This window comes from Labrus mixtus, chromosome 4 (genome assembly GCF_963584025.1).
Source record: "Labrus mixtus chromosome 4, fLabMix1.1, whole genome shotgun sequence".
NCBI classification, from domain to species: domain Eukaryota; kingdom Metazoa; phylum Chordata; class Actinopteri; order Labriformes; family Labridae; genus Labrus; species Labrus mixtus.
The window spans coordinates 8,314,574-8,342,453 of record NC_083615.1 but is presented as its reverse complement, the minus strand read 5'-3'; the positions used below and the strand labels follow the sequence as shown (position 1 = coordinate 8,342,453).

The 27,880-nt window shown below is 42.1% G+C and overlaps 2 protein-coding genes across 2 annotated transcripts; one reads left to right on the top strand and one right to left on the bottom strand.

Annotated features, from left to right (window-relative positions):
• Window positions 1–293: 293 nt before the first annotated feature.
• pkmb (pyruvate kinase M1/2b) lies at window positions 294–8,070 on the top strand. Its single transcript, XM_061035638.1, has 11 exons — window positions 294–448; window positions 1,844–2,022; window positions 2,110–2,201; window positions 3,649–3,780; window positions 3,877–4,063; window positions 4,155–4,425; window positions 4,511–4,661; window positions 4,772–4,924; window positions 6,072–6,238; window positions 7,193–7,374; window positions 7,549–8,070. Exons 2-11 carry the CDS (start codon window positions 1,872–1,874, stop codon window positions 7,653–7,655), a joined length of 1,593 nt encoding a protein of 530 aa, XP_060891621.1. The 5' UTR covers window positions 294–448; window positions 1,844–1,871; the 3' UTR covers window positions 7,656–8,070.
• Window positions 8,071–9,480: 1,410 nt separating this feature from the next.
• LOC132972648 (potassium/sodium hyperpolarization-activated cyclic nucleotide-gated channel 3-like) lies at window positions 9,481–25,284 on the bottom strand. Its single transcript, XM_061035632.1, has 8 exons — window positions 23,838–25,284; window positions 18,977–19,400; window positions 18,024–18,185; window positions 16,721–16,939; window positions 15,922–16,068; window positions 14,772–15,012; window positions 13,453–13,617; window positions 9,481–12,760 (listed from the first exon to the last, which is right to left on the bottom strand). Exons 1-8 carry the CDS (start codon window positions 24,497–24,499, stop codon window positions 11,214–11,216), a joined length of 3,567 nt encoding a protein of 1,188 aa, XP_060891615.1. The 5' UTR covers window positions 24,500–25,284; the 3' UTR covers window positions 9,481–11,213.
• Between the last annotated feature and the right edge of the window lie 2,596 nt (window positions 25,285–27,880).

The following is a 27,880-nucleotide window of genomic DNA, read 5'->3' as shown; positions in this document are numbered from 1 at the left end:
CACTGGTCAAAAATAATGTTGTAGTTAAACTGCAGAGATGTTTGTCAAGGGGAAAATAGTTTAATATTGTCATAACCTGCTTTTAGTTTAAACTAGTGACCAGGCTCATGTTTAGTACCAGCGTACGGATTTGAGGTTGGACAGGCAAACAACACTCGCACCTGCGTTGTATCCTTCCACAATAATTGTCCAACTCCACTTTTATCAGGAAACTTTCCACTGGATTCGAAAACTATGTGTAGGAGGAAAAACAAACTTCCGTGGGGAAAAAAACATTAATCCCAGCTGCTACTTAGATGGTTAAAATTGCCTCAAATTTCGCGCCCTACATGCAGTGTATACGGTGTTCCTTTTCAGCAGGAAAGTAGTTCCGGTACGTGAGGAGGATAAAAACTGTCACTCCAGAAGAAGCAGCGCCGTCTTGGTCCCTGCAAAGTTCACCTCGTCGGTGAGTAAAAGCGAGTAGACTGAACTGTATGACAGAGAGAGAGAGAGAAAGAGGAGATTTGAGATCAGTTTTAGATGGAATTAAACTGTAGTTCCTCTCATGTTTTAAAACAGTACAAGTCTTTTCAAATTTTTAACTAACTTCAAAATCATTTAATCACTTTTTATATTACTTTTCAAATTAGAGGCTAATGCATGACAATAATCTACTTGCACACACTTCTTATTATAATAATACATTATATTTAATTCTATATTTTTTTCTGTTTGACATCTTAAATGACATTGTGGTCTGCAACAGGAGGAGGTTGCACTATTTTGTCTTTCTTTATACAAACTTTAACTTAAAATGTCAATAAAGCTGTCTTACTCTGATCTATTAGATTATCGTTTTTATCTGCTCTGCTTCTTGTTCTATTATATTTACCTTCTTGGGAATCTTATTCATTCTTAGCTTTCCTAGCTTGAGAAATGACAGTAATGAGGTAAATAGCAGCCTGATGTGTTTCTTGGATTTCTTGTTTAAATCATGGGATTGTTTGTAGACAGCACTCAGAAATGTCTGCAATATGGCTCTGGCCTTTCTGTAAATTGTAATATATTACACATAAATAAAAGACGCTGCCATCTTATTGTAATGTCATAATGGATTTTCTCATTTTTCTGATATGTTTCTGATGTCTATTTATACACTCAGTTCAGATGTTATTTTAGGTGAATGCTGTGTGCAGGAATGTTCTCCCTGGACACACACTTCATTTTTCCATGCACTGGCTGGTTGACATCAGTGTGACATGCATGTTCCTCTCCTGTATTAGAGTCCAGTCCTGATAACTGTGCTTTGTCATGTTTACGGACATCTCTTGGATTCTCAACGAGCGCTGCACAATGCAAGAGCAGCAAACGTACTTTTCAGATTAGTCCAGTAACTATTTGTGTGTTTGATGAGCAACCTGCAGCCTCTGTTTAAAATGTGCAGCTCCTCTTCTTCGGCTGCACACCAACTCTGGCTGGAATGTGGGAGAGTGCAGTCAGGCAGGCACATACTGTCGTTGTTGCTCTTTTGCACCGGCTGTTAGGTCAGCTTGCACAGTCACTCTCCACTGGTGGAGGCTTAAGATTAATCCATGGAGAGGTCACTTCTTACTATAAGTGTGCACTTTTCCATTGACATGATTGATGGAACCTTATAATAGTTTCTGAGTTACTTCCCATGCCCTTTGATAATCCATATGCTCCTGTTTATGTCATAATTTGCTACTTAAATACAGTTTTCATGACAGTATTTTACTCACAAAAAGGGGCCAGTGCTCGATGAAAAAACAAAATCTTCTAAATGACCAATAACATAAATGAGAGGAACTTCCCACAATATTTTCCTCCTTTGTCTCCGCAGGACGTTTCCTGCAGACTCAGATCCAATCATGTCGAAGACTAAGGATATGGGCTCCTCCATCATCCATACGCAGCAGATGCATGCTGCCATGGCCGACACGTTCATCGAGCACATGTGCCTGCTGGACATCGACTCTGAACCTGCCGTGTCTCGCAACACTGGCATCATCTGCACGATCGGTAAGACTCATTAAGAAACCCCATTGGAGGTTACAAATCTGAATTTGAGCTTCATGCTTTACCTTTCATTGACCTGTGTCCATGCAGGACCTGCCTCCCGGTCTGTGGATATGGCCAAGGAAATGATCAAGGCTGGGATGAACATTGCAAGAATGAACTTCTCTCATGGCACACATGAAGTAATTTTATGCTATAATTACTCTTTTTGTCTCCACAACTTCTCGTAAACATTTGCTGTGACACCACTGACTCATGTTTGTTAACATAAGTGTGACATTTCGAACCTAGGCAGCGCCTCACACCAGCAGTTTTCTCCAACCTCTTCAAGCGACTCAATATAAATATACCCTTTACAGCAGCAGCCATGAGTGTGACATTGCTCCTGTGACCGTCTGTGGTTGTAATCTGATCTATGAGCATGTGCTCACCCTCTCAGTGCCAGGTCTGTGTTGTGGCTCGTGATTTGGTGAGCCAGCACCTTATACTAATGACCCCTTGCATTTAAAAGTCATGCCTCTTTACCTTTTCCCCTGTCACCTGAGTGGATGAGCTCTAAGATCTATCATTAGCTGGAGCAGGAACACACCCACAGGAGATATTTGGAGCTGCAAAGGTTAACAGGAGTGCTCTTTTTTCGTCAGAGTGGATTTTAAATGTGCAGTGCAGCATGGCTAAACAAAGGAACAGCAAGTTTTTGGTAGCGAAAAACAAAAAAAAATAAATGTCAGTCAGAACTCCAGAAAATCACAACAAGGCAGTTGTGTGAGTTGTTATGAAAGGTCCAAAATAGAAATGACCCCTGTCTCATTGGTTTGTTAGTGGTCGGACTATTAATAGTTGTTCTCTGAGGGTCCGCCTGGCAGCAACTGTATGAAGAGGAGGGATTCATTATAAACAGAGGAGACTGTGGTCAATCATCTGTAGACAATACGATAGAGCGTTTAAAACAGGCAGTTTCTTACTTTGTGCAAGTCGATAGATCAACTAGCCACCTGTAATATTTATCATATTTAGTAGGTTATCAATACATTCTCTTGACCTCCCTGTTTTAAAGGTTATTGTACGGAGCCCCTGAAGTCCCAAAAAGTGAAAAAATTGTTCTTATTGTGTGCATACTATGATTATCTTGTGGAAACAGTTTTTATCTTGTGCGCTTAGTTAGATGATAATGATGCACTTGAAAGCACAATATAATTATAATGATTCACACAAGATAACAACTTCTTTAAACAAGATAATTATAGTTACATACTCATACATAGTGTCACACAAAAAAACAATTCTTTCATTTTGTAGGACTAATGCTAAAATATTATTAAAACGTATTATCTGTTTATCTGCTCTCCTTGATCAGCTAGTTACAAACGAATCAATGTCATGTTTAAAATGTGTTGCAGCTGTCGTGTAGACTTACTGTATGAAGCTATGTAAGCAGGGCCGTGCTATCCATGTGACTGCATGACCAAGTTTGACCACCTGTTGTCTTACTGGCCTCCTGTTACCGTGTAAGAATTTGACACATTCGGAGATAGTCTTTGTCCCTGTGAAAAAAGGTTTAATGTTTTTTTGGGGCGTGGAGGAGGGGGTTTGATGACATTTGACGACATTTGTTTTGACAACCCGCAGTACCACGCTGAGACCATCAAGAATATGCGCGAGGCAACTGAGAGCTTTGTGCCAGGATCTGCTGACTACAGACCCGTGGCAATCGCTCTGGACACCAAGGGACCAGAAATCAGGACCGGTCTTATCAAGGGCGTGAGTTCTGGCCAGAGCGTAACCCAAAGAGGTTATTTTTTTATTTATTCGAAAATAATTGTATGAGATATTTACATAGAATCTTTTTTTTCTTAGAGTGGCACCGCTGAGGTTGAGCTCATGAAGGGTGGAACCATCAAGCTCACACTCGATGACCAGTGGATGGAGAAATGTGATGAGAAAGTTCTGTGGCTCGACTACAAGAACATCACCAAGGTTGTGAAGACCGGAAGTAACATCTACATTGATGATGGTCTGATTTCTCTAAAGGCTAAGGAAGTTGGTAAGCGCTGGGAACAATCAGTCTGTTCAGTTTATCTTGAGTGATTTTGTTGATGGAAATGAAAAGGTCATTCTTTATGTTGTGTCCTAAGGAAACGACTTCATCATGTGTGAAATTGAGAATGGCGGTATGCTGGGCAGCAAGAAGGGCGTCAACCTGCCTGGAGCTGCTGTCGACCTGCCCGCTCTGTCTGAGAAGGACATTCAGGACCTGCAGTTTGGTGTGGAGCAGGGTGTCGACATGGTCTTCGCCTCCTTTATCCGTAAGGCTGCTGACGTTCAGGCTGTCAGGAAAGTTCTGGGCGAGAAGGGCAAGGACATCAAGATCATCAGCAAGCTGGAGAACCATGAGGGTGTGCGCAGGTACGTGGACGCCCAGAATCAGCACAGAGATGATTCCTCTGGAAAAAAGGTGGCGGGTGATCTGACAGATATTTTTGTCCGATAGATTTGATGAAATCCTGGAGGCCAGTGACGGCATCATGGTTGCACGTGGTGACCTGGGTATTGAGATCCCAACAGAGAAGGTTTTCATTGCCCAGAAGATGATGACTGGCAAGTGCACCAGGATCGGCAAGCCCATCATCTGTGCCACACAGGTCTGTGACATCAGTAGGACGGCTGTTTCGCTAAAAAATATATACATATATATATATATATATATTGTAAAAAGAAAAGTGTATCAGGAAGTCTTTTTGTTGTTTCACAGATGCTGGAGAGCATGACCAAGAAGCCCCGCCCTACTCGCGCTGAGGCCAGTGATGTTGCAAATGCCGTGCTGGATGGCAACGACTGCATCATGCTGAGCGGTGAGACCGCCAAGGGAGACTACCCCCTGGAGGCTGTGCTCACGCAGCACAGAGTAAGAGAACCCCTGACTTGCTTTCTGTGGTAAAGTCTTGTCCAGTGTATGTGTGCACAACATAACCATATGTAACAGCAACGCTTAAAGTCTATGGAAAAGGTTTTTGCATATTTGGTCAGGTTTTCTTTTGTTAGGGGGAGGGGGGGGGATGTGCCAATGTTTTTTTCCAATGACAAAAGCTGCCAGATTGAATGAAGTGACACACTGGTTGGAGCAAACAACGTTGCCTTGCCATCTTAATATTTATGCAGGATTTTATATACATAGTCTTACTGTTCTGTGAATAACAATATGATATGATAAGATATGATTCAATACAATTATGATGAGGTACTCTGTGTGATGATACAGTACAGTACAAAATGATAAGATGTGGAATTATATATGATACGATACAATAAGATGGAACACAATAAGTTAAGACCGGACACAAGGTACAAGACGAGACGACACTGCAGACACGACACAACACATTAATATATCCTGTACACAAACAAGCAGAGAATTTTAATGAACCCAGAAACTGCGATATAACTAGCGTAGCAATCGCACTGCCAACTAGCAGCTGCAGACACAGACACACCAACGCACAAGCATGTAGAACGCACCACAGCATAGGCCACTACAGTGTAGCTATGGTGGTAGATTTAAGGCAGAATTGTAAGCCAGGCTTTACAGTAATGTACTGTAGACAGGACACGATATCACACCACACTATACCATACAATTATATTGTGAGTGCATCACTGGCATCAGCCTGATTTTGACTAACAACTTGTTTGGTATTTGTTTAACTTGCTTTGCGTATCCCTCTGTCACTGCTCCCTCCATTTGTCCTTCTGTTACCAAACACCTTGTCTTCTTGCACTGTGCTTTAACTGTGTGATAATGTTACTCAACTAGCATGTGTCTGAGGATCTGCAGTGCAAACCAACAGTCCCTGGACATCATGGCCACCGCAGTTTTTTAGCTTCATGTCTCAGTGTGCTTTCAGGTATGAAGACCTCTGCACTGAGGTTAACCTTCCCTATGTTTTGTCCTTCAATATTCAAACTAACTCTTCAGTTAAAGCCCCCCCCCCCCCCCATGTGACTTCTGACACTACTTCATTCTGTTGTTTTATTTTCTATTTTCAAACCTTCAGATTGCCCGTGAGGCCGAGGCAGCCATGTTCCACAGGCAGATGTTCGAGGAGCTCCGCCGCACCTCTCACCTGACCCGTGACCCCACGGAGACCATCGCTATCGGTGCAGTTGAAGCGTCCTTCAAATGCTGCGCGAGCGCCATCATCGTGCTCACCAAGTCTGGAAGGTGAGACTCTCCCTCCTGTAAATCTCCTCTGCATTCTGAGTCATAATATTCTCCCCTGTCGCCCACTGCGAGCAAACGGATGCGCTATAACATCTTTCTATCCGCCTCCACTGTATTCCTAACACAAGCCGATGGCTCTTATCGAGTGTGCCAACTTTCACGGCAAACACAATCTGGGCTCCAGCAGTGACCTTTCTGATGTGAACCCTGACATTCTACGAGCTAATTTTAACTCCATGTGCTTTGCTGTCCTTTTGGTAGTTCATCCCCACAACTCATGATACACAGGATGTAACACTGTCAGCTGGATGGATTTCTTTATGATGATTGTATAATTAAAGCAGCTTTATCCACATTTTACTCTGAGAAAGGATCACATGACTACTGCATGTGAACAGAGTTATAGTCCAAACTTTCTTGGGGCTCTGCTGTTGCTGCTTTGTTAAAACTCTGGAAAGCTTAATTTTGCTTTCTGCTCATGGAACCTCCTCTCTGATCAGCACATTGAATGTTTTTATTGATTCTCACAACTCCCAGAGGGTAATTTTTAGTTGTTAAAAAACACTGTAACTAACACAGCAAGCGGCTCTCTGGTGAAACCTGAGTTATTAAGCTGCTTCAGAGACAGACAGAGGAGACTAAAACAGAGTTTTAAGATAGTATTATTGTATCGTGCAAAACACTGTTACATCTCATTCTCTCGTCTTATTGCGTGCCAATGCTGTTACGTAACCACTGAGTGCCATAAAAGCTAGTTTACAAATTTTATATAGCAAGTTGAAGGTGATAATGTATCAATGATCAGTTGCACAACCTGTTTCCACGGCTACAAAGCAGCCAACTGTCATTTACAGCATGACTAACTTTTGGCACTGAAGTTTATTTTTTTTCTACACGGAGTAGAAATAGACATCATTTCAATCTTTTTACTGATTAATACCTTGTCACCTGCAGGTCCGCTCACATGCTGTCAAGGTACAGGCCCCGTGCTCCCATCATGGCTGTGACCCGCTGTGGTCAGACTGCCCGCCAAGCCCACCTGTACCGCGGCGTGTACCCCGTGCTCTACACCAAGGCTGCCAACGACGTCTGGGCTGAGGACGTTGATCTGCGCGTGAACTTTGCCCTGGAATACGGTGAGTGTTCACTTCCATTGTTGTGCTGAAATGAAACTCAAAAAAAGGAGGACATGTCGAGTAAGATCTTACGCGGAGTGAATTACCGTTTTAGCCAGAAGTTATAGTGTTTTTATATTTCAATATCTGTATGTTTTTTTATTAAACTTACATCCATCTGTTCTCTCTCCAAAGGCAAGCACCGCAAATTCTTCAAGTCTGGTGATGTGGCTCTCGTTGTGACCGGCTGGCGCCCCGGTTCCGGTTACACCAACACCGTGAGAGTCGTGCTGGTGCCTTGAACATCATCAGAGGACATTAGTAACCACTCCCCTTCCCCATCCCCTTCCCTTAACAGAAACACAACACCTTCCCGCTTCTTCAAAGGACTTTAAAAACTTTTTTCCACAAACAGAAACTCTCTGAATCCCGTTATTCATATTTATTGATTTTTGTCTAAATCCTGCTGCCCAAGACTGAACTCAGAACCTTTTAGTGGAAACTCCTCCGTCACCTGTGCCGACTCTGTTCAGATGACGGGCACAGTGAAGTTCACATTCTGTCATTCCTTGGTTATTTGTTCTTTGATTGTCCAAGGATACACATTTACATGTATACTTATTGTTTTCTCCGGGGCTGAACTGAAATCTGGCACAAGACATCATTGTGAAGTGATCTGGCATGTCTGGTCCATCCATTAAAAGGAACTGTTCGGTTGGTGGTGTTTGTCTTCCGCTTGTTATCACTCTAAATTGAGAAATTTGAGCTATTGTTGTATAATTTTGAACACTCTAATATTCAAAGAAGCCACATCATCCAGTTGTTTGAAAATCAGATAAAATACAACAAATTAGCTTGAATAATGTAATGTACAAGGTCAGTATTTAGTTTGATAATAAATTGTAGACTAACTCGAGCTAGAAAACTAAATGTTAACCTTGTGCGAGATTCATTTGAAAAAGAGTTGTTGAAGTTTGAAAACAAGCTCAGGGTGGAACAGCAGAGCCTTCATAACAAAAACACTGATTTTCACACTGTAAGTTTGATGTAGGAGGAAAATGAATTTAAAACCAAATTAAGCCTCTGCAGACGCCTACAGTGCTAGATATTCAATTAATACATAAGAGGTTATGAAATATATCCTGTAAATAAATACAGAAAAGATAGAATGACCAAGGAGCACAAAAAAGAAATCCAACTATCAGTTTATATAAGTATATATTTAGGTTTTTGTTTTCCAACATAAATTCTCTCCTTGACCTCTTCATCTGATAACGCTGCTTCTCTGTTTGGTCAATCAAGAAAACAGACAGCTATCGATCAGTCCCACGACTGCCTGTCACTTTGGCTGTCGTGAAAATGTTTCCAGCCACATAACGGGTTCTGATCTGAACAGTTTGAAAATGGACATGTTGAAATAAAACATGACTAAACTAACAGTGAGAAGAAATACTTAAGAATTACATTTTGTAATGAGCTGCAGAAGTTTTAAAATGACAGGATTATTTAGCGTTTTTTATTAATATAATAACAGATATTTGGTCTGTATTTAGTCAAATGACTCACCCTAAATTATTTGAAACTGAACTCTCTTTAAAGTAAGAACAAAGGGAAAGTTTAAGTCGATGTTTTTAATCTTAATTCAAGTCCTAAATGTAATCAATTGTTGAAATGGAATGATTTAAAAAATAATAATTTAATTTTGTACGTAGGTAACAGCAGGGAGATATGAATGGAAAAAACTACATCAGACCATTAAATCAAAGTGCAAACTTCTGGTCCAGTTATTAAAACAACAGGCACATAAATCCACTATTTCTCCAAGAAGACATAAAAAATAGAAGTTTTAAGATTTGGCTAAACCTCACAGCTTCATGTCAAAGGCGAAAAGAAATCCTGCATTAAATACCTATATTTTTATCACTAATCCAGCGGTTCATCATTTCTTTTGTACTCACCAGTTGAATATTTCTCAGATTTAAATCCTGCCTATTTTGAATTGTGGCACCATGCAGTCCGCCATTTTTAATCCGGCTTAAAGTCTGTAACTTCAGCAGTGTTTTATCAGATTCTCCTTCAATGCCTCCTGCTCTTAAAAAAAAAAAAAAAAACGACGGCTAGGACAAGCATCATTAATTGTTATTTTATTGCATTGAATTCAGTAGCTAAAATAAAATATTCCTAACATACATAGGTGATGGAATCGTAAAAGGCAGCAAAATGAGATATAAATATATAAATAGATGAATGACTGACACCTCCTCCATTACACACACCTTTAACTTAAAAGCACTCAAAGAAACGCTACACTCAGTCCGAGCTGATGCCTCAGGCGGGTGGTGTTGTGGTGTAAGTTGGAGGAGAATAATAATGGGGAATTGATTAAGCCCATTGGCAGCGGCTGGCTAGTGACTGACAGTATCTCTCTCCCCTCAGAGTCCCAGCAGGCGTCGGGTTCAGTAACCAGTCAGCTAAAGCCACTGGACAGCATCCTGCGATGGCTTGACCTGCTGACTGGTTCGCTGCTTACAGTTCCTCACCAGTCGCAGGTCCACAGGGAGAGAGAGATAGAGAAATATTATCTTAACACATGAATTCATTAACAAGTGGAAGGAATAAAATTAAAAAAAAGCAGTCCATGTTAGACGACTTTTGATTCGGCATAGCATCACAAAGCAGCAATTTTTTCAAGAACAGATGTCAATTTTTTTTTACAATCAAATGATATGAAATGAAAGAGGTAAATATGCAGCAATATGACCCATCAGGGTTTCTGGTTAACCGTGTGTCCTAGTAACTGCTTTTAGCCCTTTGACTGGTGCAAGAAACATTCAGATCAGTCTTAGTGCATTGCTGGTTTCAGGACGTTTGATTATCCACGATTGCTTTTATTTCATTTGATTCCCTTGTTTTAATCTGTTCTATCTAAAAACAGATTCTCACTCATCGACTCAAGTGCTTCTATTCACAGTACCCATAAAAAAAACACAGATTATTGCATACTATGCTGATGGCACACAGACCTTGGCTCAGGCGTATGTTCTGTACTGGGACATGAAACAGAAAAATGTGTGCGTTATACCTCTGGAACCCGTTTTTTAACTTTTCCAGTTACTTTCCAGAAAACCTCTCTCATCGCCCCCAAAGTTCAACATATTCAAAAATTAATCCCACTTCTCCCACTCAGACACAGACAAACATTACATTACATTCATTACTTCAGTGTCTCTGAATGTGATCTGATTTGTGTGACCCATTTAGGGTGTGCAATATTGCTGAAAAGCTCTCTTGGAAGACATGCCGTCATCAAACTGTTACCTTAGGTGATCTCTGAAACGAGCAAAGTGCACAGTCCGTCTCTCCTCCAATCTCTTTAAGAGGGAACCCTGCATTCTCACGACAAACTCAGTGGTGGGAAGGGAAATAAAAAAGGACAATAATTTTTGGTTTCTGGATACACTTGTGGACACATTTCCAAACAAACAGGTAAAGCTAAATGACACAAAGTTGAATGGACAACGGGGTTTAAACAAATACTTATAACAAATCACAGCGTGTGGTTATAATACTATACATAGAACAATTGATATTTTCATGAGGTGCTATATATACCCATCAATAGGTTTTGGATTTTATTACTATATTCAAAGATGCAATATCCTGTAGAAAATGTTCCATAATTATCCATTATCCTCCCAGATCCATTCACTCTGATTAAAAATGAAACCACTGATCTCCAATCTGGTTAGAAAAACACACCCTCCTACTAGAAAATTCCACAAAGCAGTGGCTGAACCAACACCAAGAAGAAGATGGTCTCCCTTTTATGATCAGGCGTTAAAGGAGGGTGTGTCTGAACCTCACAAGTTAGACGGAAGTTTGGACTGTTTCTGTTCGGCCTCTAACGTTGCAGAGGGAGATCTAGTGTAGGGAGAATGACCGCTGATGGGAAGGTTCTGAGGTTCTGACCCTGAATGTGTCCGACTGATGGGAGTGGCTTGCCCTGGGATTTGGCTGTAAGGTTTACTGACGGCCATGGGAGAGGGGAAGGGACTTGATGCCCCCAGCGCCGCCTCTGAGACGCCGCTCATGGCCAAAGGCCTGTCCTGGTGTATGGAGCTGTGGGAGCCTGAGATTGTCTTTATTTCCTGGGTAAAGAGATCTGCCGAGTACTGGGCCCTCTCTGTGGGGGAACACGCCACCCTTGCAGGGCATGAGGTCTGAGGGAGATGAGGGCTGTGGGAGCCCGCGATGCTGGGGAGCTCACTGTGGTAAACTGTCCTCCCGGTTGCAGGGCTCTGTATGCTGGGACTCTGGATGGGAGGCGTGTAGCAAGGTGAAGCATCAGCAGAGCCGTACTGGGCAAGGGAGGCGAGGGCCGAGTGCTCAGGGAGAACCTGGGGGAGGAAAACAGACTGGAGACCTGCAAGGCTGTGCTGAGCTAGGGAGGCTGCGGCCCCGGCCCCGGTCGCGGCCGCAGACCCAGGCTGAATAAATCCGGTTGAGCACCGCGTGCTGGTGATGAAAGGAAACTGCGGGAGGGTCAGACCACTAGTTATCCTCCCTGCTTTATCATGACTGTACCCCATCTGCTGCATGCTGCCGTGAGAGGGCGGCTGCAGCTGGCTTAGGATAGGGCTGACCGAGCTGCAGATCAGAGGGTTTAAGGTGGAGGCAGAGGGGGCTTGGAATCTGCCTACTAGCCTCCCTGCTGCCCCCTGTTGGAGTAAACCTATGGGGAGTGGCGGGGTGGTCATAGCACCATGGAAAGGCTGAGAGTGGAGCTGGGCAGAGCAGGTGTACGAGACAGTGGTCTGGCCAATTGGGTAGACTGGGGTCATGTTGGAGTGGGGAGGATGGGGAAAAGGCTGGTGGGAGGCCAGAGGGGTCAGAGGCTGCAGGCTGCTGGTAAAGATGGGTTGGGACATCATGGTGGGTGACACATGAGAAGGAGCCCTGAGGGACGCCAATGTGGGAGTCTCAACCCCAGGTCTGAACTTCATAGTGCTGGCAGGAGAGACAGGCCCTGAGCCACAGCTGCTGGAGGTGTTGGCTCCAGCGTAGAACCTCTTTGAATGGCTGATGGGGTCCTTCAGGGAGCCAGAGCCCATTCCCAAAGCGTGATGGAAGAGTATGGGGGGTAGCTGGGCCTGGTGGGCCAGGGCCAGAGCCAGCGGGGTGGTGGCAGCAGCAGCCTGAAGCGGGGCCTGGACCAGCGGGGCCCAGATGACCGGGGTGGGAGACGGGGGTGCAGGGAGGTTCAGGCTAGTCTGGATCAGCTGTGTGCACTGGGCCATGTCACGGTCATGCTGCACTATTCTTTGGATGATCTCGCTTTCTTGGAAGTTCAGAGTACCAGAGCTTTGGTGATGCTGGACTTTATGCTGGAGAACAGAATTCCTTTTCCCTGTTGAAGAAAACTCAAATGAATATACTGCTATTTTCATTTTTTTCAAACGTGTCATATTTTAGGACTAATCATAGCAGAAAGGATGAAAAAGCAGAAAAACAGAAAATGTTTCTGCATTAACTATTCCCTCTCTCTCCCTCTCTCTCTCTCTCCCTCTCTCTCTATGGACACTGCAGGGATGTTGTTTTAACACAACACTTTGTCACACAAGTGTTCCAAATCATTACAGTCTGCAGAGGAGCCAAATATGGGAGTTAGAATAAATCATTTAATAATAAACAATTTTTAATTCTTGTTTTTTTATTCAGTTAAATCAGAAGAGCTGAGAAGATGCAAATATTATTTGATGACCTGATATATTTCTTTTATGTATGGATTTGTTTGCATAATTAAAGTTCCAATGCATGCAAAAAAATCATCTAATGATTCATTCATTTGTCTTTAACTGGTATTAATAAAGCGTTGGATTCTGAATTCACAGCCCCAATAACCACCGTCACTGTAGTTTTTTCTGCACAAGTTTTCTACAATTAACAGAAATATCTTTGTTCAGGTTAGGCCAGAAATAAAATGAAAACAAAGATGGAGCAAAACAAAACAACAAAAACAAATATAAAATAGGAATTAGACTATAATAAATAGAGAAGTATCCTGTATAGACAAGTTTTATTTCTCAGCAAAGGACTCACCGATGCGGTCCAGGCGGTCGAGGGCTACAGTCTCAAACGCCCTCCTCATCATGGGATACTCCTCCAGCACCTCGTTGAAGTTGTCCACAGACAGAGAGTACAGCCGACAGTAGTTATCCGCTCGCACGCTGGCCGTCCTCCTGCCGCGGGTCAGCAGGCAGATCTCTGCAAAGAGAGGGGGGAAAAAACATTCAATTATCTCTGTGAGATAGTTTTTTGAGATGACCTTTCCTGCTGAGAACACATCAGCGATTCACCTCAGATATATATCTTAATTTAGTAATTAATATGAAGAGTGGTACAATTATTTTCAAGTATTGTGATACATTACAAGCACATTTATAGCTTTTCATATCCATTCATAAAAGAAAGGGTAAAATAGTATTATTAGTTTGAGACCATCAAACATGAAAAGGCTGGTGCCTCTGAGCTCCACAGATGGAGCACTTAATGCAATTCCTGCAGCTTACAGTTTGTCCTGACCTCATCTGTCGTGCCAGATCAGGAAAATAAAATAATGCGCCATTAAAAAAAAAAAAAGTAGACATATTTTTCAGGACAGACATATTGAGGATATGCAAATGAAACACAGACTCACACGCTCTCGCGCTTCCTTCTCCTGTTTACCGATTCTAGCTATTTATTTCACATGACAGCATGGGATTTCAGATATCATTATTAAACCAAACACGACTTCATTATTTTATTTGAACTTGCTCAGTAGTTTAAAGCCAAATATATATATATAAACCACTCTGTTGTTATATCAGAAATGTTATCTTTAGAAAAACATACATTTTTACAAATAGACTACAATTTTTTGTATATAAAAAAATGTAGGCAGCTTTTAAATTAAAAAAAAAAGCAGGAAAGTAAAAATGTGTTTTGGTGAATGATACTTAACTTTGCTACAAAGCCAGATTACAACAACAGCTTCCTGGGACCATGTCAGGGGCAGTGACAAATGGTGAGTTGGATTTCAGTTTTAAATATTGTGTTAACAAAGGGAAAACCCAACAAATGGAATCAAAGATCACAAAGCTTTGCTCCTCTTAGTCCTGCTCCCTTTTAAGGAGATGATGGGGACAATTTTTCCCAGCCGTAATAGTCGGGGAAGTTAATCTGCTGAGTGCCGGAGCAAAATAAATCAAAATAATCATACAATCACCGCTCCTTCACATACATCCAAGCTGACTGACAGCCAGCTACAGAAACACAGTAGCATGTAGCACACACACACACACACACACACACACACGCACACACACACACACACACACACACACACACACACACACAGGGCTGTTTGCAGACATTACCTCCAAAATAGGAGCCGTCAGAGAGCTTGGTGTCTTTGCTGCTCTTGGTCAGCACACTGACGACTCCGTGCTGGATGAAGTACATCTTCTTGCCGATGGTTCCCTCTCTGATGATGTAGTCGCCGGGCTGAAAGACCTCGAAGCGCAGCTTGGTCAGCATGGAGGTGACAAAGTTTGGATCAGCGTTGGCGAACAGAGGCATGGAGGCCACAAGTTTACGACAGTTAAAGTTAATGATCTCCTGCAGGGGAAACACACAAGAGGAAAAAAAGTTTGATATCATAACTACCTGTAAATAAAGTCCATCACATCCCCCATGTCACGGCATGTTAATGCATGTGTACATTTCAATCATGATAAAAGCAGGACGGTTAACAGCTTAGTGCTCAGTTAATGAGGTTCTCTGCCTGCATACAGTCTCCGGCCATTACTAATCAGATTACATGACTATTAACAATAATGTGCAAAGTAAGAGGGCCATATTAGATTACGCAAATAATTAACTGTAAACCACTCAGAGGAAGGATGCTCACTTAGGACCGCAAATCTTTGAAAAAAAAAATGTATTTAAGGTTTTAGGCTCAATGGTTTATAACAAAGCAAGCTGATGTAAGCACATTATCAAGATGTTATTTTCCCACCGTATTTAACAGCGATATCTTCTTTTTAAAAAGAGCTGAATTTATGAGAACATTATTTTTTAAACAGCAGCCTCCCTTCCTGGATTATATAGAAAGTAAGAGGTTAGAAGTTCACCTGTGTCTCTCATTGATTCATTTATTTAGTTGTCTTTCATTTAATTTGGATGATTTGACTGTAGTGTGTCCATTGTATTATCATTTATTTTTCCTACAGTACTGTATTTTTCTTTGTAGACATATGTCTGTAAATCCAGTTTCTCCAATTTGAAGAAATAAAATAAAATACAGCAGTTTCTCTTGAAAGATGCTCACAGTGAGAATTATAGATGGGGACAAAAAGTCAATAAACACGTGCATATATCATAGTGTGTTATAAACCACCTTGTTATTTTTACAAAGTGCTTATGGATGTTTTACAGGCAGCAACTTTTACTTGTGATAGAAGTCAGCTTCATGATGACTCAGCACTTTTATCATTAAGACAAGAACAAAAGAAGATGACTTTTGACCTCTCTCAGTGGCTCATTCAGCTCCTCCAGGATGCTCTCCTCATCAAACATCTTGCCCTGGTATCGATGCTCGTAGTAGTCATGGATCCTCTGACGCATGTCAGCGGGGAGTTTGTGGAAGGACATGTACTGCTCCACCTGTTTATACTGTAACGACGACACAATGAATAGATGAAAATACGAACAGAAACACATGGAACTGTAACTATAACTGCACTGGTGACTGAGACAAAATGCAAAGTCATGTGACAATGAATATATTAAACTGATTGATGTGTTGGATTAGCTGTGCACTATAATGTGTCTCATTATGTTAACTGTCAGACCATCTGTGAATCCTGCCCACAGAGCAATGCTGCGCCTCCGTCCCATCTGACAAATACAGCGGCTCTACGCAGGCTGCAGCTAATAACATTAACTACTGTGTCCTTCAGCCTGTACTCCACCAGCACAGCACATATGAGCAGAGTGTGTGTGTGCCCAATCTATGTATGTTTTATCCCACTGGAGGACATCTCACTCTAATATCTTTTTCTGTGTTAAAATATATATAAATAAATAACACTTGTGCATTAACATGCAATAAAGTGCTGTTGTCGTTGTTAGTCTGACCATTAAAAGGCAGGTAGCTAAAGTTTGTACATTGATGTTGTGGACTAGAACTATGAAGCGCCTTTAAACTGATATTATTGTAGTTAATACTCCAGTCCATGCAATGGCTACTCTCCAACACTGACTTCAGCTCTCTTAAAGAAAAACCTTTTTTTTCCTTTCAGACATCCACAGACCAAACACCCACCTTCTCCTGGTACTGCCTCCTGGAGGAGTCCAGAGACTGAATGAGGGCAGTCGCATGCCCCACAAACATGGCGAAGCAGGTAGCGCCCACGATCATGCTGAGGATGGTGAGCCACACGTCGGCCATGCCGATGGGGGGGTACAGGCCGTACCCGATGCACAGCATGTGACTCATGGCCTTGAACAGGGCGTAGGAGTACTGCTGGCCCCAAGTGTCGTTCTGTGAGGGACGAGGAGGAAAGAGAAAGTTTAGAGAAGAATAATATTCCCCCTTAATGCTGCAGACAAACCTGAGTGATTCAGAGTTTAAGATCAAGGCCACACTGACTTGCATTACTGATCTAATATAAAGCAACCAGTATGTGTTCTTCACTCTAAATGAAGAGTAACAGTACATAAAGATAATCTATTCATACTAGAATAAGATTAGCCCTGCAATCTAAGAGTATCTGCATTGTAGGCAAGTCTGCCAGATATTTTCTCACTTCATTTATTAAAGGATTCAGTCTTAGAGTTGCTAAGAGTTATGAAGAGGGTATGAGACAAAGAAAGTTCAAATCCTCACTTCATCATAATGGGAGTAGTGTTACTTTCTTCTGAAGAAAAATCTTGTCCTGCTGTCTTTTAGCAGTAAAACCTCTTACTCCATGAGAAACTCGGGCTGCGGAAAATGTCGACAATGGCTGCTTTGGCACGGTACTGTAACTCACGCCATGTGACACATGTCCTGCGTCTGTGGTTACAAGTATTAAAAATCATTATATAAAATGATCAATGTTGTCGCTGATTGTCTTGTTTGCTTTAATAGATCGCGTAGAGGCGTCAGTATTAATTCAGTCCCTTACACACATGTTTAAAAACATCTCACAGGAGCCTTTAATTATTTTTATGTAATATACTATTACTTAGTCATTTCTAATGTGGGCTACTTTTCTATAACATTAAATATTGATGTCTTTAAAAAAAAAAATTATTATTGTTTGAAGTTTTTGTTATTGAGAGTATAACATTCAAAAACTCAGACAGGGGCCTTATGAGGACAGTGTGGTCACTTTAGATCAAACTATACATTCTGATTGGTTCAAAGAAGTTTGTTTGTGACATCATCTTTTTCCTGGGACCCGTCCACCAAACACAGTGAAAGAACTTGGACAGAAGACAATACAACCCAAACAGTTCCAGATGTTTAAGAAAGTGTGTGCATGTCCCTGTTGCTGATCAGATGGTTCTGGAAAAAATAGACTTTAGGGGCCTTTAAGAGGACCACATTTGGGCGCTACGTGACTCATAAATCATCCACTTACCACCATCTTGTTTCTAGTGACCCAGCAGTCAGCAGGGAAATCCTGCAGCATGGGAACCAGGAACTGCAGACAGCCATCCCAGTGACACAGCAGCAGCATCATACCGATCAGGTTCATGATGCGCACCATTGCACTGGCCAGGTCATAGGTCATATGGAAAACCTGTGACACATTATGAGCATTAATCAAACAACAAAGCATGCATCTCACAGTGAAGGAAAAGTACCAATTCTCTCTCATGCGATCAGAGGATTTGCAACCTACAGGAGGTTGTGTGCGGACCTATGGAAACCTGGATCATATATCAGACTATACTGTTCCTAATCTTTTAACCAGAGGCTGGTTCTGTGTTGCGTAACAATCTGACATTAATGGCATGTCAGGAATGTAGGAGGAATTATAAAATCAGATAATGCAGGAAAATATCTGTTGTTGAGTAAATTGATTGAGCGTGCGTGAGCTGCAGAGCCGAACCAGCAAATAAACTCTGCAGCTTTAAGAATATGGACAATGGACATACTGTACGTTTTTTTATGAGAAGTAGTAAAACATTAAGGAAAAAAATCTATTAATGCAAAATAAATCTTAATTTATGAAGCACTTAATTCAGAAAAAGATCGAGAAAGGGGCTCCGGCTTTGTTTATACTTTTTGTTCAATGATTTGTCAAAAAACTGAAAGACACACCTTTCACATGTTCTCAGAGCAAAGTCCTGCTTCAAATACATAGATTGACCATTTACTGTTGCACAGTACATTAAATATTACATTTGAAAGTCCAGAATTTGAGAATTCTGGGCCTTTTAAAGAAAATAATAAATAAAATAATGATCAAAACAGCTGACAATTTTTTTTCCTGTCGCGTTCTTTGGAAAGTAACAGACTAAGTGCTACAGCTCTATTAGCTAGAGAGCTTAAACAGAGATCCAAACAGCTTGTCCCTGAAGGATCTACCTCTTCCCACTGATGGATGTAGCGAATAAGTCTGGACAGGCGCAGCAGCCGAAGCAGACTGAGGATCTTGGTGAAACGGACAATCCTCAGAGCTCGGGCCGTCTTGTAAAAGTCTGAGTCGATGCGGGTCTCTACGATGAGAAAGATGTAGTCCACAGGTATGGAGGAGATGAAATCCACTACAAACCAGCTCTTCAGGTACTTGATCTTGATCTGCTGCGGGTCCAGGATGATCTCTGTGTTGTCCTCCTTGACAATGCCCGTGCGGAAGTTCAGGACCAGGTCCATGAGGAAGAAAGTATCCGAGACCACGTTGAAGACGATCCAGGGCGGCGTGTGCTCGTCCTTGAAGAAGGTGATGCCCACAGGGATGATGATGAGATTTCCCACCATCAGCAGCAGCATGGTCAGATCCCAGTAGAACCTGAAACACACCGCCACAAAAACATCACTCATACTGTACACCACAGCAGGCGCAAAAAAAAAAAACTGTAGTAAACACTTCATCATCATCCTCACACAGGAACTTAGAGATGGAGACCGGAACAGTCAGACCTTTATAGTTGTTTCCCAAAACCCCTAAGAGACCACAGCTCTCCATCGGCAGCTATTTTCACAATACAATATTCTGTATTTATAAGGCAAAAATGTATTTTTATTATGTATTCCTCTCATTGGAGCCACTGATGCATTTAAAACCAAATATGATAGTATTCAGAAAGTTAACGTTTTTGGTCCTAAGTAAGCCATTTGAGTCCTTTCATTGGGCTATTGGAATTAAAAGTATTGCAGTATTTGTCAGCATTTTTGTTGACAATACAGACAAATAATAAATCATCAAATCAAGGTAATGATCTTCAATTTCATCAACACTGAAAATATTTAATAACTGCCACCCCAGTAAGACTTTTAATTTTCAGTACTTTGGATGTCTAAAGCAAACTAGTGGAGCAAGTCAAAGTAATAAAACATAAATTATGAATATACAGTATTTATATTAACAACAGTTGCTGTTCTGTACACACACTCGTTTATAAAAGGTAAGGTTTCTTTCTACATATTTAGTATGCGCTTCAATTTAAAGCGATTCTGGACTTGCATGAACTCCAAATAGAAATGAACCTGTGTGCAACGTGCAGCCTCACACAGTGACTCTAATGCCATCAGATTTATGTTAAAGCAAGCAAAATCAATGCAAACAAACTGCCTGAGCACAAACACTAACAAGGCGTTGAATCTAGGCAGGAATAATACGTCTCTAATTCAGTTCAATACTGGGCTTGTGGCCACAGGGACACAGAGGAAAATGGGTTATTGAAATTCATCTGAAAGGCTCAAGAGGAAGTATTGACAACTAACCAAATCCTCAAGTGTCAGCAGCACTGAGTTCAATTGCATCTATAACTGCATGAATATAGTGGATGCTGCTTTCAGTTGTTTACAGAAAAGACTATACAAAATATATCTATTTCATTCCAAGGCTGCCTGTACACGTTTGGCAAATTATAGCCAACACTTAGAAATGAAAAAATGGCAATCTTGTCAGAGAGATAATTAATATACACTCTCTAGTTTTTGCAGAAAGCTTTGCAATAAATGTGTTTGTACAAGAGGGGGGAATTAAAGAGCCCTTTACGCATAACAGAAAATATACAGTGATGCACAGCTCAGCCACAGATAACCAACAAATATATGGAGAATGTTTGTTAACCAACCACCATCCTCAGTGTGTGTGTGTGTATATGCATTCAAATTACTGCATATCCGATTCATTTCAGGAGACTAATTAACCAGTGATCGATCCAGCAGGAGCCTGACACACCTGCAAGACCTGCACAAAGTGGAAGTGGGGAGGTGGTGGTGGTGGTGGTGGTGGTGAGGGGGAGGGGGGGGGGGGGGGGGGGGGGGGGGGGGGTACATATGAGGGTGCATGCATCACACCACTTAAAGGATACTTGTGGCATGTGAGGCAGCATACAGTCACCACACAGTATGAGCCCATTTAGACCATTTTGTCCCTTGGAATATCTAAATCTCATAGCTAGATTTGCATATTGACCAATACATGGCGCCCTGCTGATAGAAGTACGATTCAAATCTGAGTAAATTATTGGTGGGAAAACGATGAATGCTGACCTTTTGCCAGCTCTAAATGACATCACACATTGCATTAGCACTGTGATACTCTTGTTTGTTACGGTAACATGATCATTTCATTGAAATCAGTAGACTTTTGGAGGGATAATAAATGATTGCATGGGACCACATTGACCTGAGTACTCCATGACACCAAGTAAGCTTTGATAAATTCATGACTGAGGAGAAAGAAGTGTGTTTGACTGAATGTCTGATGAAGTCATTGGATGCTGTAATCAAAATCCATAAAGAAGCACTGTGTTCCCGACCATGCTGGGACATTTTCTAGGCTCAAGCAGGACAAGGAAAAAGTAGACAGGCATTAGACATGTAATCAGGGTACATAACAGCTTACAAACGCAGATTTCCGCACAGTCTGACCTGAACTAGTTATTTACACCAAACCTTCACAGAGGAACATTATTATAAGAGGTAACCAGCGAGGGCAGGGTGACCATTTGTTTTAATCAGCTTTCTGTTGTTCTCTGCCAAACAAAGCATTTGCATTCCTCTCTTCATCTGCCTGTTGTCTCTTTGGTGACACACTGGTCCTAATTGCACTTCCCCTCTCTGGCTAAATCCACTGTTCCAATCTCCTGGGAATCCATGTCATCTCCAGAAGTCAGCTCCCATCAGCCAGATGTTGAGTAGTTAGCATTACTGCTCTGCTCACGTCACCGTGCTGCAGAATGCTGGAACAGCTGGACCATGATAAAAAAAAAAAAAAAAAAAAAAAAAAGGTCTGCAGGGGACAGCAGTAATGCACTGTCCCCTGCAGACCATCCGTTTGTCTCATCAGCTGACAGTGCACGCAGCATTCAACCCACAGAAGATCAGACAACTTGTGGGTGTAATCTGACGTTTCCATGAACATAAAGAAGACTGCTGTGAGAGTTTCTGGACCCCTGACTGGTCCACAGAGGAATGTTGCACTATTTGGGTCAGAGTGCAACTACGTTAAAAGAGCATGAGAGCACAAAGAGAGAGGAGTTACAGGCAAAGTGAACACAAAAAGGCTTAAAATGGTGAAAGGAGCTTAGATCAATCAGGACAGCTGAAAAAGGGATCACATTTGTACTAGAGATACTTATCTCTTGCTGCCAGCGCGCAGCTGAAGCACAACAGCCTGCATGCAGCTCAGTGGCTTAACACACACCTGTACTGTGGCTCAGGCCCACCAGCAATCATATTAACCATATTTATGCAGCGTGCCAGTTCGGCATCCACACAAAGCTTTAATAAAAGACAGCAGTTGCGGGTGGAATAAACAACAGAGGGACTGTGTTTGTAAAAGACACAAGGAGAGGATGCAAGGGTTGCAGAGCCGATGGAGCAGCAGTCATGGAAACACACAGTGTGTCGGCACACAAGTGGTACAAATCTTCGGGAAGGGGGGTTGACTGTTTGCTGGATTAAGATGGGATTCAACAATGTCCCATGAGCCAAAAAAAAAAAACACCCCCAAAACTCTTTAAAGTGCAAAGGTTTCCACCTGGTTTTTGAAATAAGATCTGCAGGATTAAAAGTTCACCTTGGGCGGTCCACTCAGGGCACAAAAACCTGTCTCATATACTCAAAAGTGTGACCCAAACCAGCATGAAGTAATGACACCTTGGAGTCAACAGCTGGGCGCCCTGATTCCTCACATCATTTTATTGTAATCTCCCTTTCTGTCTCTGTCTCTCTCTCTCTCTCTCTCTCTCTCACACTGTTTGGTGGTGTGTCCCCTCCCTGTCCACACCATCTCTGCTCCATTAGACTAATTGTACTGTAATAATCTGCACTGATGTGTGCTTCTAATATCTTGAATGGTCATGTTACCCTATTTTGATTACCCCATTTCCAAGCCCCTGCTGCACTCTCTGTAATCCATTGCCCTGGCTAAATGATAAAAAAAAAAAAAAGTGTAATTCAGATGAGTGGAAAAAAACTGCAGTGACACACATTGGCGTACAACTGGCCGGTGAAAATATGATGACAGTGAGCCTCAAGGTTAAATGTCACGAAAAAGGCTTGATGGTGGTGATGCACAGAACACTGGTTTTGTATGCAGCATGCAATGAAACATGGAGTGTGCATGCATGACTGGCTGCTATATTAGGAATGTTGTGCACAATTCAATTTATAGATGGATAAAGCTGTGCAGAAATCCGGCTGCTTAGATTATTATGAAGCCCATTCTTGTGTAAATGAACTTGTATGCATGCACAGTTCTCCCTATAAGGCAAACAAGAGAGCGTCTTACTGTATATGTGGAAGAATTCAGTTGTCTTCATGCTTATAAGAGGATTTTCTGTCAGCTAACTCCATGACATACATTAAATGCTTCCTTGTAAGAAAGGCCTGTACAGTAAAAGTGTTTAAATCTGTAGAAAAAGATCATTTTCAGAAATGAAGCCATTTATCTATTCAAGGTGTGCATGGATTACTGAGGCACATTCAGATTATGATATTCTGCACGGGCTCACACTCCTGATTATCATGTTATCATATTATCATCACTGATCAAAGAAAAAACAAAGCACTGCCATATAGAGGATTAGCTATGTGCGCATCTATGGAATTAAGTTTGCAGTGACCTTATTGTAGTCTTTATAGTTACACTTTCTGTATAATTAAGATTTGGTTATTCTCAACAAAAAAAATCAAGGAATAATACATTTTGTCAGGGTTAAGACTCCTCTGCTTGTAAAAAAATAAATAAAATGTTTTTGCGCACATTTACCTAAAATCACTGTACGGGTGGATTATCCAGAAACCAGCAGACTTTACTCGCTCCCTCTCATGCTCCACGGCCCTCTCACTTCCCAACATCCGCAGGGAGAACTTGTTGACTCCCGGTTGGAGCATCGCCCCGAACTGCCGGTGCATGAAGCCGGCTTGGTACAACCGCTCGTCCTCGGGTATGATCTGCTCGGTCCCCTCCAACTTGATGAAACTTGACTGGTCAAATGCAGACGCTTGCCCGGATGCACCGCTCAGACCCCCCGCTCCCCGCTGCTGGGGCCCGGGGCCGTGCTCACCGGGGAAACTCTCACTTATTCCGGCGTCAGCCTCGGGGATGAGGCGCCGCTGCTCCGCTGGGTCTGACCCGGGAGCATGCCGCCCTGTGATGGAGGAGATGCTGCCCCTGAATAAGCGACAGTCGCCGTTCAAGTTGGTCTTCACGATCACCTCCCTGTCCATGTCCAGGTCTTCGCTCCTGGCCTCTTCAATGCTCCTACAGCTGCTCGCAGGCGACGGGGAGGACAAATGTTTTAAACGAATACTTTTCCTCTTAGTGTCCTTGTCGCCGTTGTCTCCTTCGTCCATCATGAAGGGTTTTTGCCCAATGTTTTGCGGCAAGCTGTAGAGCCGTTTGCGCATGGATGACTGGAATCTTTCCATTGTGAAGAAGCAGAAGAGACGCGCTCTAAGGGTAGCCCGAACAAACAGAGGGATGAATCATGAATCTAACACACTTGGGGTGCTGCTGGAGGCAAAACAGTGACGGCGCATCCGCAGGACAGGTTGTATCTTCTTTGACACTTGGGTACGTGCCTCTCTTTCCCGGTTCAACCATTGAAATGCGTCAACAATCCAAGGATCATTTAAGAACGGTGAATTGGAAACGCATGTAAAAGCAGGTATCCCCACAGCGTGCAGACGAGAGCGCATCAGGATGCAGCATGCTGAGCGGCGGACGTGCCGGAGTGGGAGAAGAACGCTGCTGCTGCTGCAGCTGCTGCTGCTGCTGCTGCTGCTGCTGCTGAGCTTCTCAATGACAAAGCATCATCTCCACCTCCCCAAAATATCAGAGCTCTCTGTCAGTGCAAGGTGGTGACACACACGGACGCAGCCGGCTGCTGTATTCAAAGAGCGCTGACATCACGGATCCATCAGTCTCCCCCCCCCCCTCCCCTCCACTTTCTAATAACGTGAATATCGATGGAGCTAATCTATCGGGTTGCCATAGGAGCCAGAAAGGCACACGCGCTCACCCCGCCCCGTCAGGACACGCGGAGAGGATGATTCAAGGATGCGAGCCAGCCTTGGAGTTGACAGTCAACTAGTTGGGAGAAAAATGCGATGAAGGCACAGAGCCTAATCTCTGTGTCGACAGGCCTGAAGAAGAAGAAGAAGAAGAAGAAACAATATTGTGACAGAGTCTGCCAGCCAATTTATGACGACACCTTCAAAACAAACCGACAAACACTTTCTGTCGAGCTTTTATTTGCAGCCTTTTGCACGCTGTGTTTGATCTATTCAACGTGTCTTATCGATTATAACTGGTATTTTTTGTTCTTCGATATTATAATGTCTCACAGCAGCGAAAAACTATTATTCATGTGCTATAATTATTAAGTCCACTCTGATGTTTTAAATAATGTAAAATTCGTAAACTGTCCTCCTAAAGATCGTACTGGCAGCTGAGGAGTGCATTGAAGTTATAGGGTTAAGAAGAGGTATACCAAATGGCTATTAATTCATATTCTTAACACGTAGGAATTATGATAGAGATATACGTTTAAATCATTTTAAAACGAAGCATAACAAAATGTAAACCGGGAAGGAGACGTCTATTTTCTTATTCTGTTTCTTCTATCAGAGCCAACAGGCTATATCCACATCTTAAACCAGCTGTTGAATTTACATTTCATGAGCACTGCAGAGAATTATGCTCAATACTGTCCTAGTTCATGACGATTTGTTTGAACATCACTGACATCATTGTGTTATAACCTGTTAGCCGTCTAGTTTTTTTCAGACCCAATTGTGACTAATTCAAATCAAATCACATTATTCACAGAGGGGTTGTTGTTGTTTAGGCATTTACACAATACAGAAAATATATACGTAAAAATGTATGATGCAGATATTTCCCAGTTCCCCCTATCAAGGCAGATGCTTCAACACTCTCACCGGTGCTGTGTTTCATTTTTATTTCCGTAAGAAGACATTTTCAGTCTTGTAAAGTGATGGAACACCTCTCTGACACAGACCAACAGTCATTTGGTGAGCCTGTTGACAGCTGCTGGTGTCACTACTGATGTATGGTTTCATACAAACCGCACTGATGTGCTTCAGACTGTACAGGAATTCCATAATGCCATTGGAAGGGTTTCTTCAGCTGAAACATTTTAACCAATAATCCAAAGAATCTAAATGAATATGAGTAGTCTGCCATGAGACTGACTTCCTTTTTTTTTCTCGACTGTTGTATTAATATTTTAATTTTCCCAGGTCACATTAAAGACAATAGACATTTCAGCTTCAGGTTTTAAAATGCTTCTTGTTTTTTTGTCTCTTTCCGCAGATCGACCTGGTGTTTTCGTTACTGCAGCTCGTGTTTATTATTAGAATTTCACAATCCGAGCTTTATTCAGTTCACTTCAGTCATCACTCATGTTTGCAGGCAGCAATACCTTGTAGTTGAGTTTTCTAAATGTTCCTCGTTGTATCCCCTTTGAGACATACTGTACGTGTGGGTTTGCAGAATAAACTCCAAGTGTTATAGCACATGTCTAAAAACTCTTTCTGAAGCAATAAATGATCGCTCAATGTAAAAAGAAATGCACATGACCTTCAAGCCTACAAAATCTTCACAGATCATATCCAGTCGTCATTGCTAATATTGTAGACATGAATATGTTTCCTATGTTTAGTTCTTAAAGCCCACATCATACGTGTACAATAGGTTGTCAATAGGCAAGGCAGGCAACTGCTTGGGGCCCCAGACCAGTCCGGGGGGCCCCTGAGGGCTGAACATTTCTAACCAAAGCTGTGGCCCAAAATGTGCAAATTTTGCAATGACAGTAGGAAACCTCCCTAAGGGGGCCCCATGTGTCAGCACTCACTCTCGTTGCACGCATTACTGCTGTGAAAATCAAAGTCTGTCAATGAAAGTCATTTTTTATGATGATGTAGAGGAACTATCCGTTTATAGTAGAGAAAAAAAAAAAGGGAAGAGGAGTAAGCATCGGGACACTGGCAGACATGACGGCGATGAACGCTGGTTGGAAGGGCCCCCCAAATGATTTTTGCCTATAGGGGCCCAACAGACTCTAGAATCGCCACTGAGGTTAAGGGTAGCTAACAGGTTATATTCAATGTTTTTCAACTCATAAGTTGGCTCGTGTACCTCCTCATACATCGTGAAGCTATGAAATGAAAACACTTGCTCAGATCCACAAGATTAACACGACTTAAACCTGGAGAATAAGACACAACAACCCACCCTGAGCGTGACGTCAAGGCATCATGGCCACTGTCGGAACATGGTCTATGTTAGTTTAATTTCTTTAAATTAGAACCAGGTTGCAAATTACTGAAACACTCTTGTAATTTACAGGTACACAAAATACAAATAAGACACTCGTGCGTATAACTAAATCAATAGAAAATCCATGTGGTGGGAAAAAAAAGCATATCCATGTCACTTCTTGAGCTCCATACTTTGGCACTTTTTTGTTTCAGTTTTTTAAATAATTAGCTCCCTACTTCTTTGAACAGCTCTTTTGTAACTATAGTTCTCAGAACTGCTGTTATCAGATTATTCTCTCTTAAGGCTGTAAATGAACACACGTTTGCTTTTCAGGTTGTTTTTATCTGATAGTCCTTTCCAGATGGTGAAAGAGCCACACGATGCTTCTGTTTTCTTTTGTTCTGACAGTTTCGGGACCTTTGCTCATAAAGAGAAGAGATAAAAAATCAATGTTAGTTTGTCCTTGACGCTCTGACGTTTTATGTCCATCATCATGTTAAATGTGGAGGCTGTAAGTCACTCAA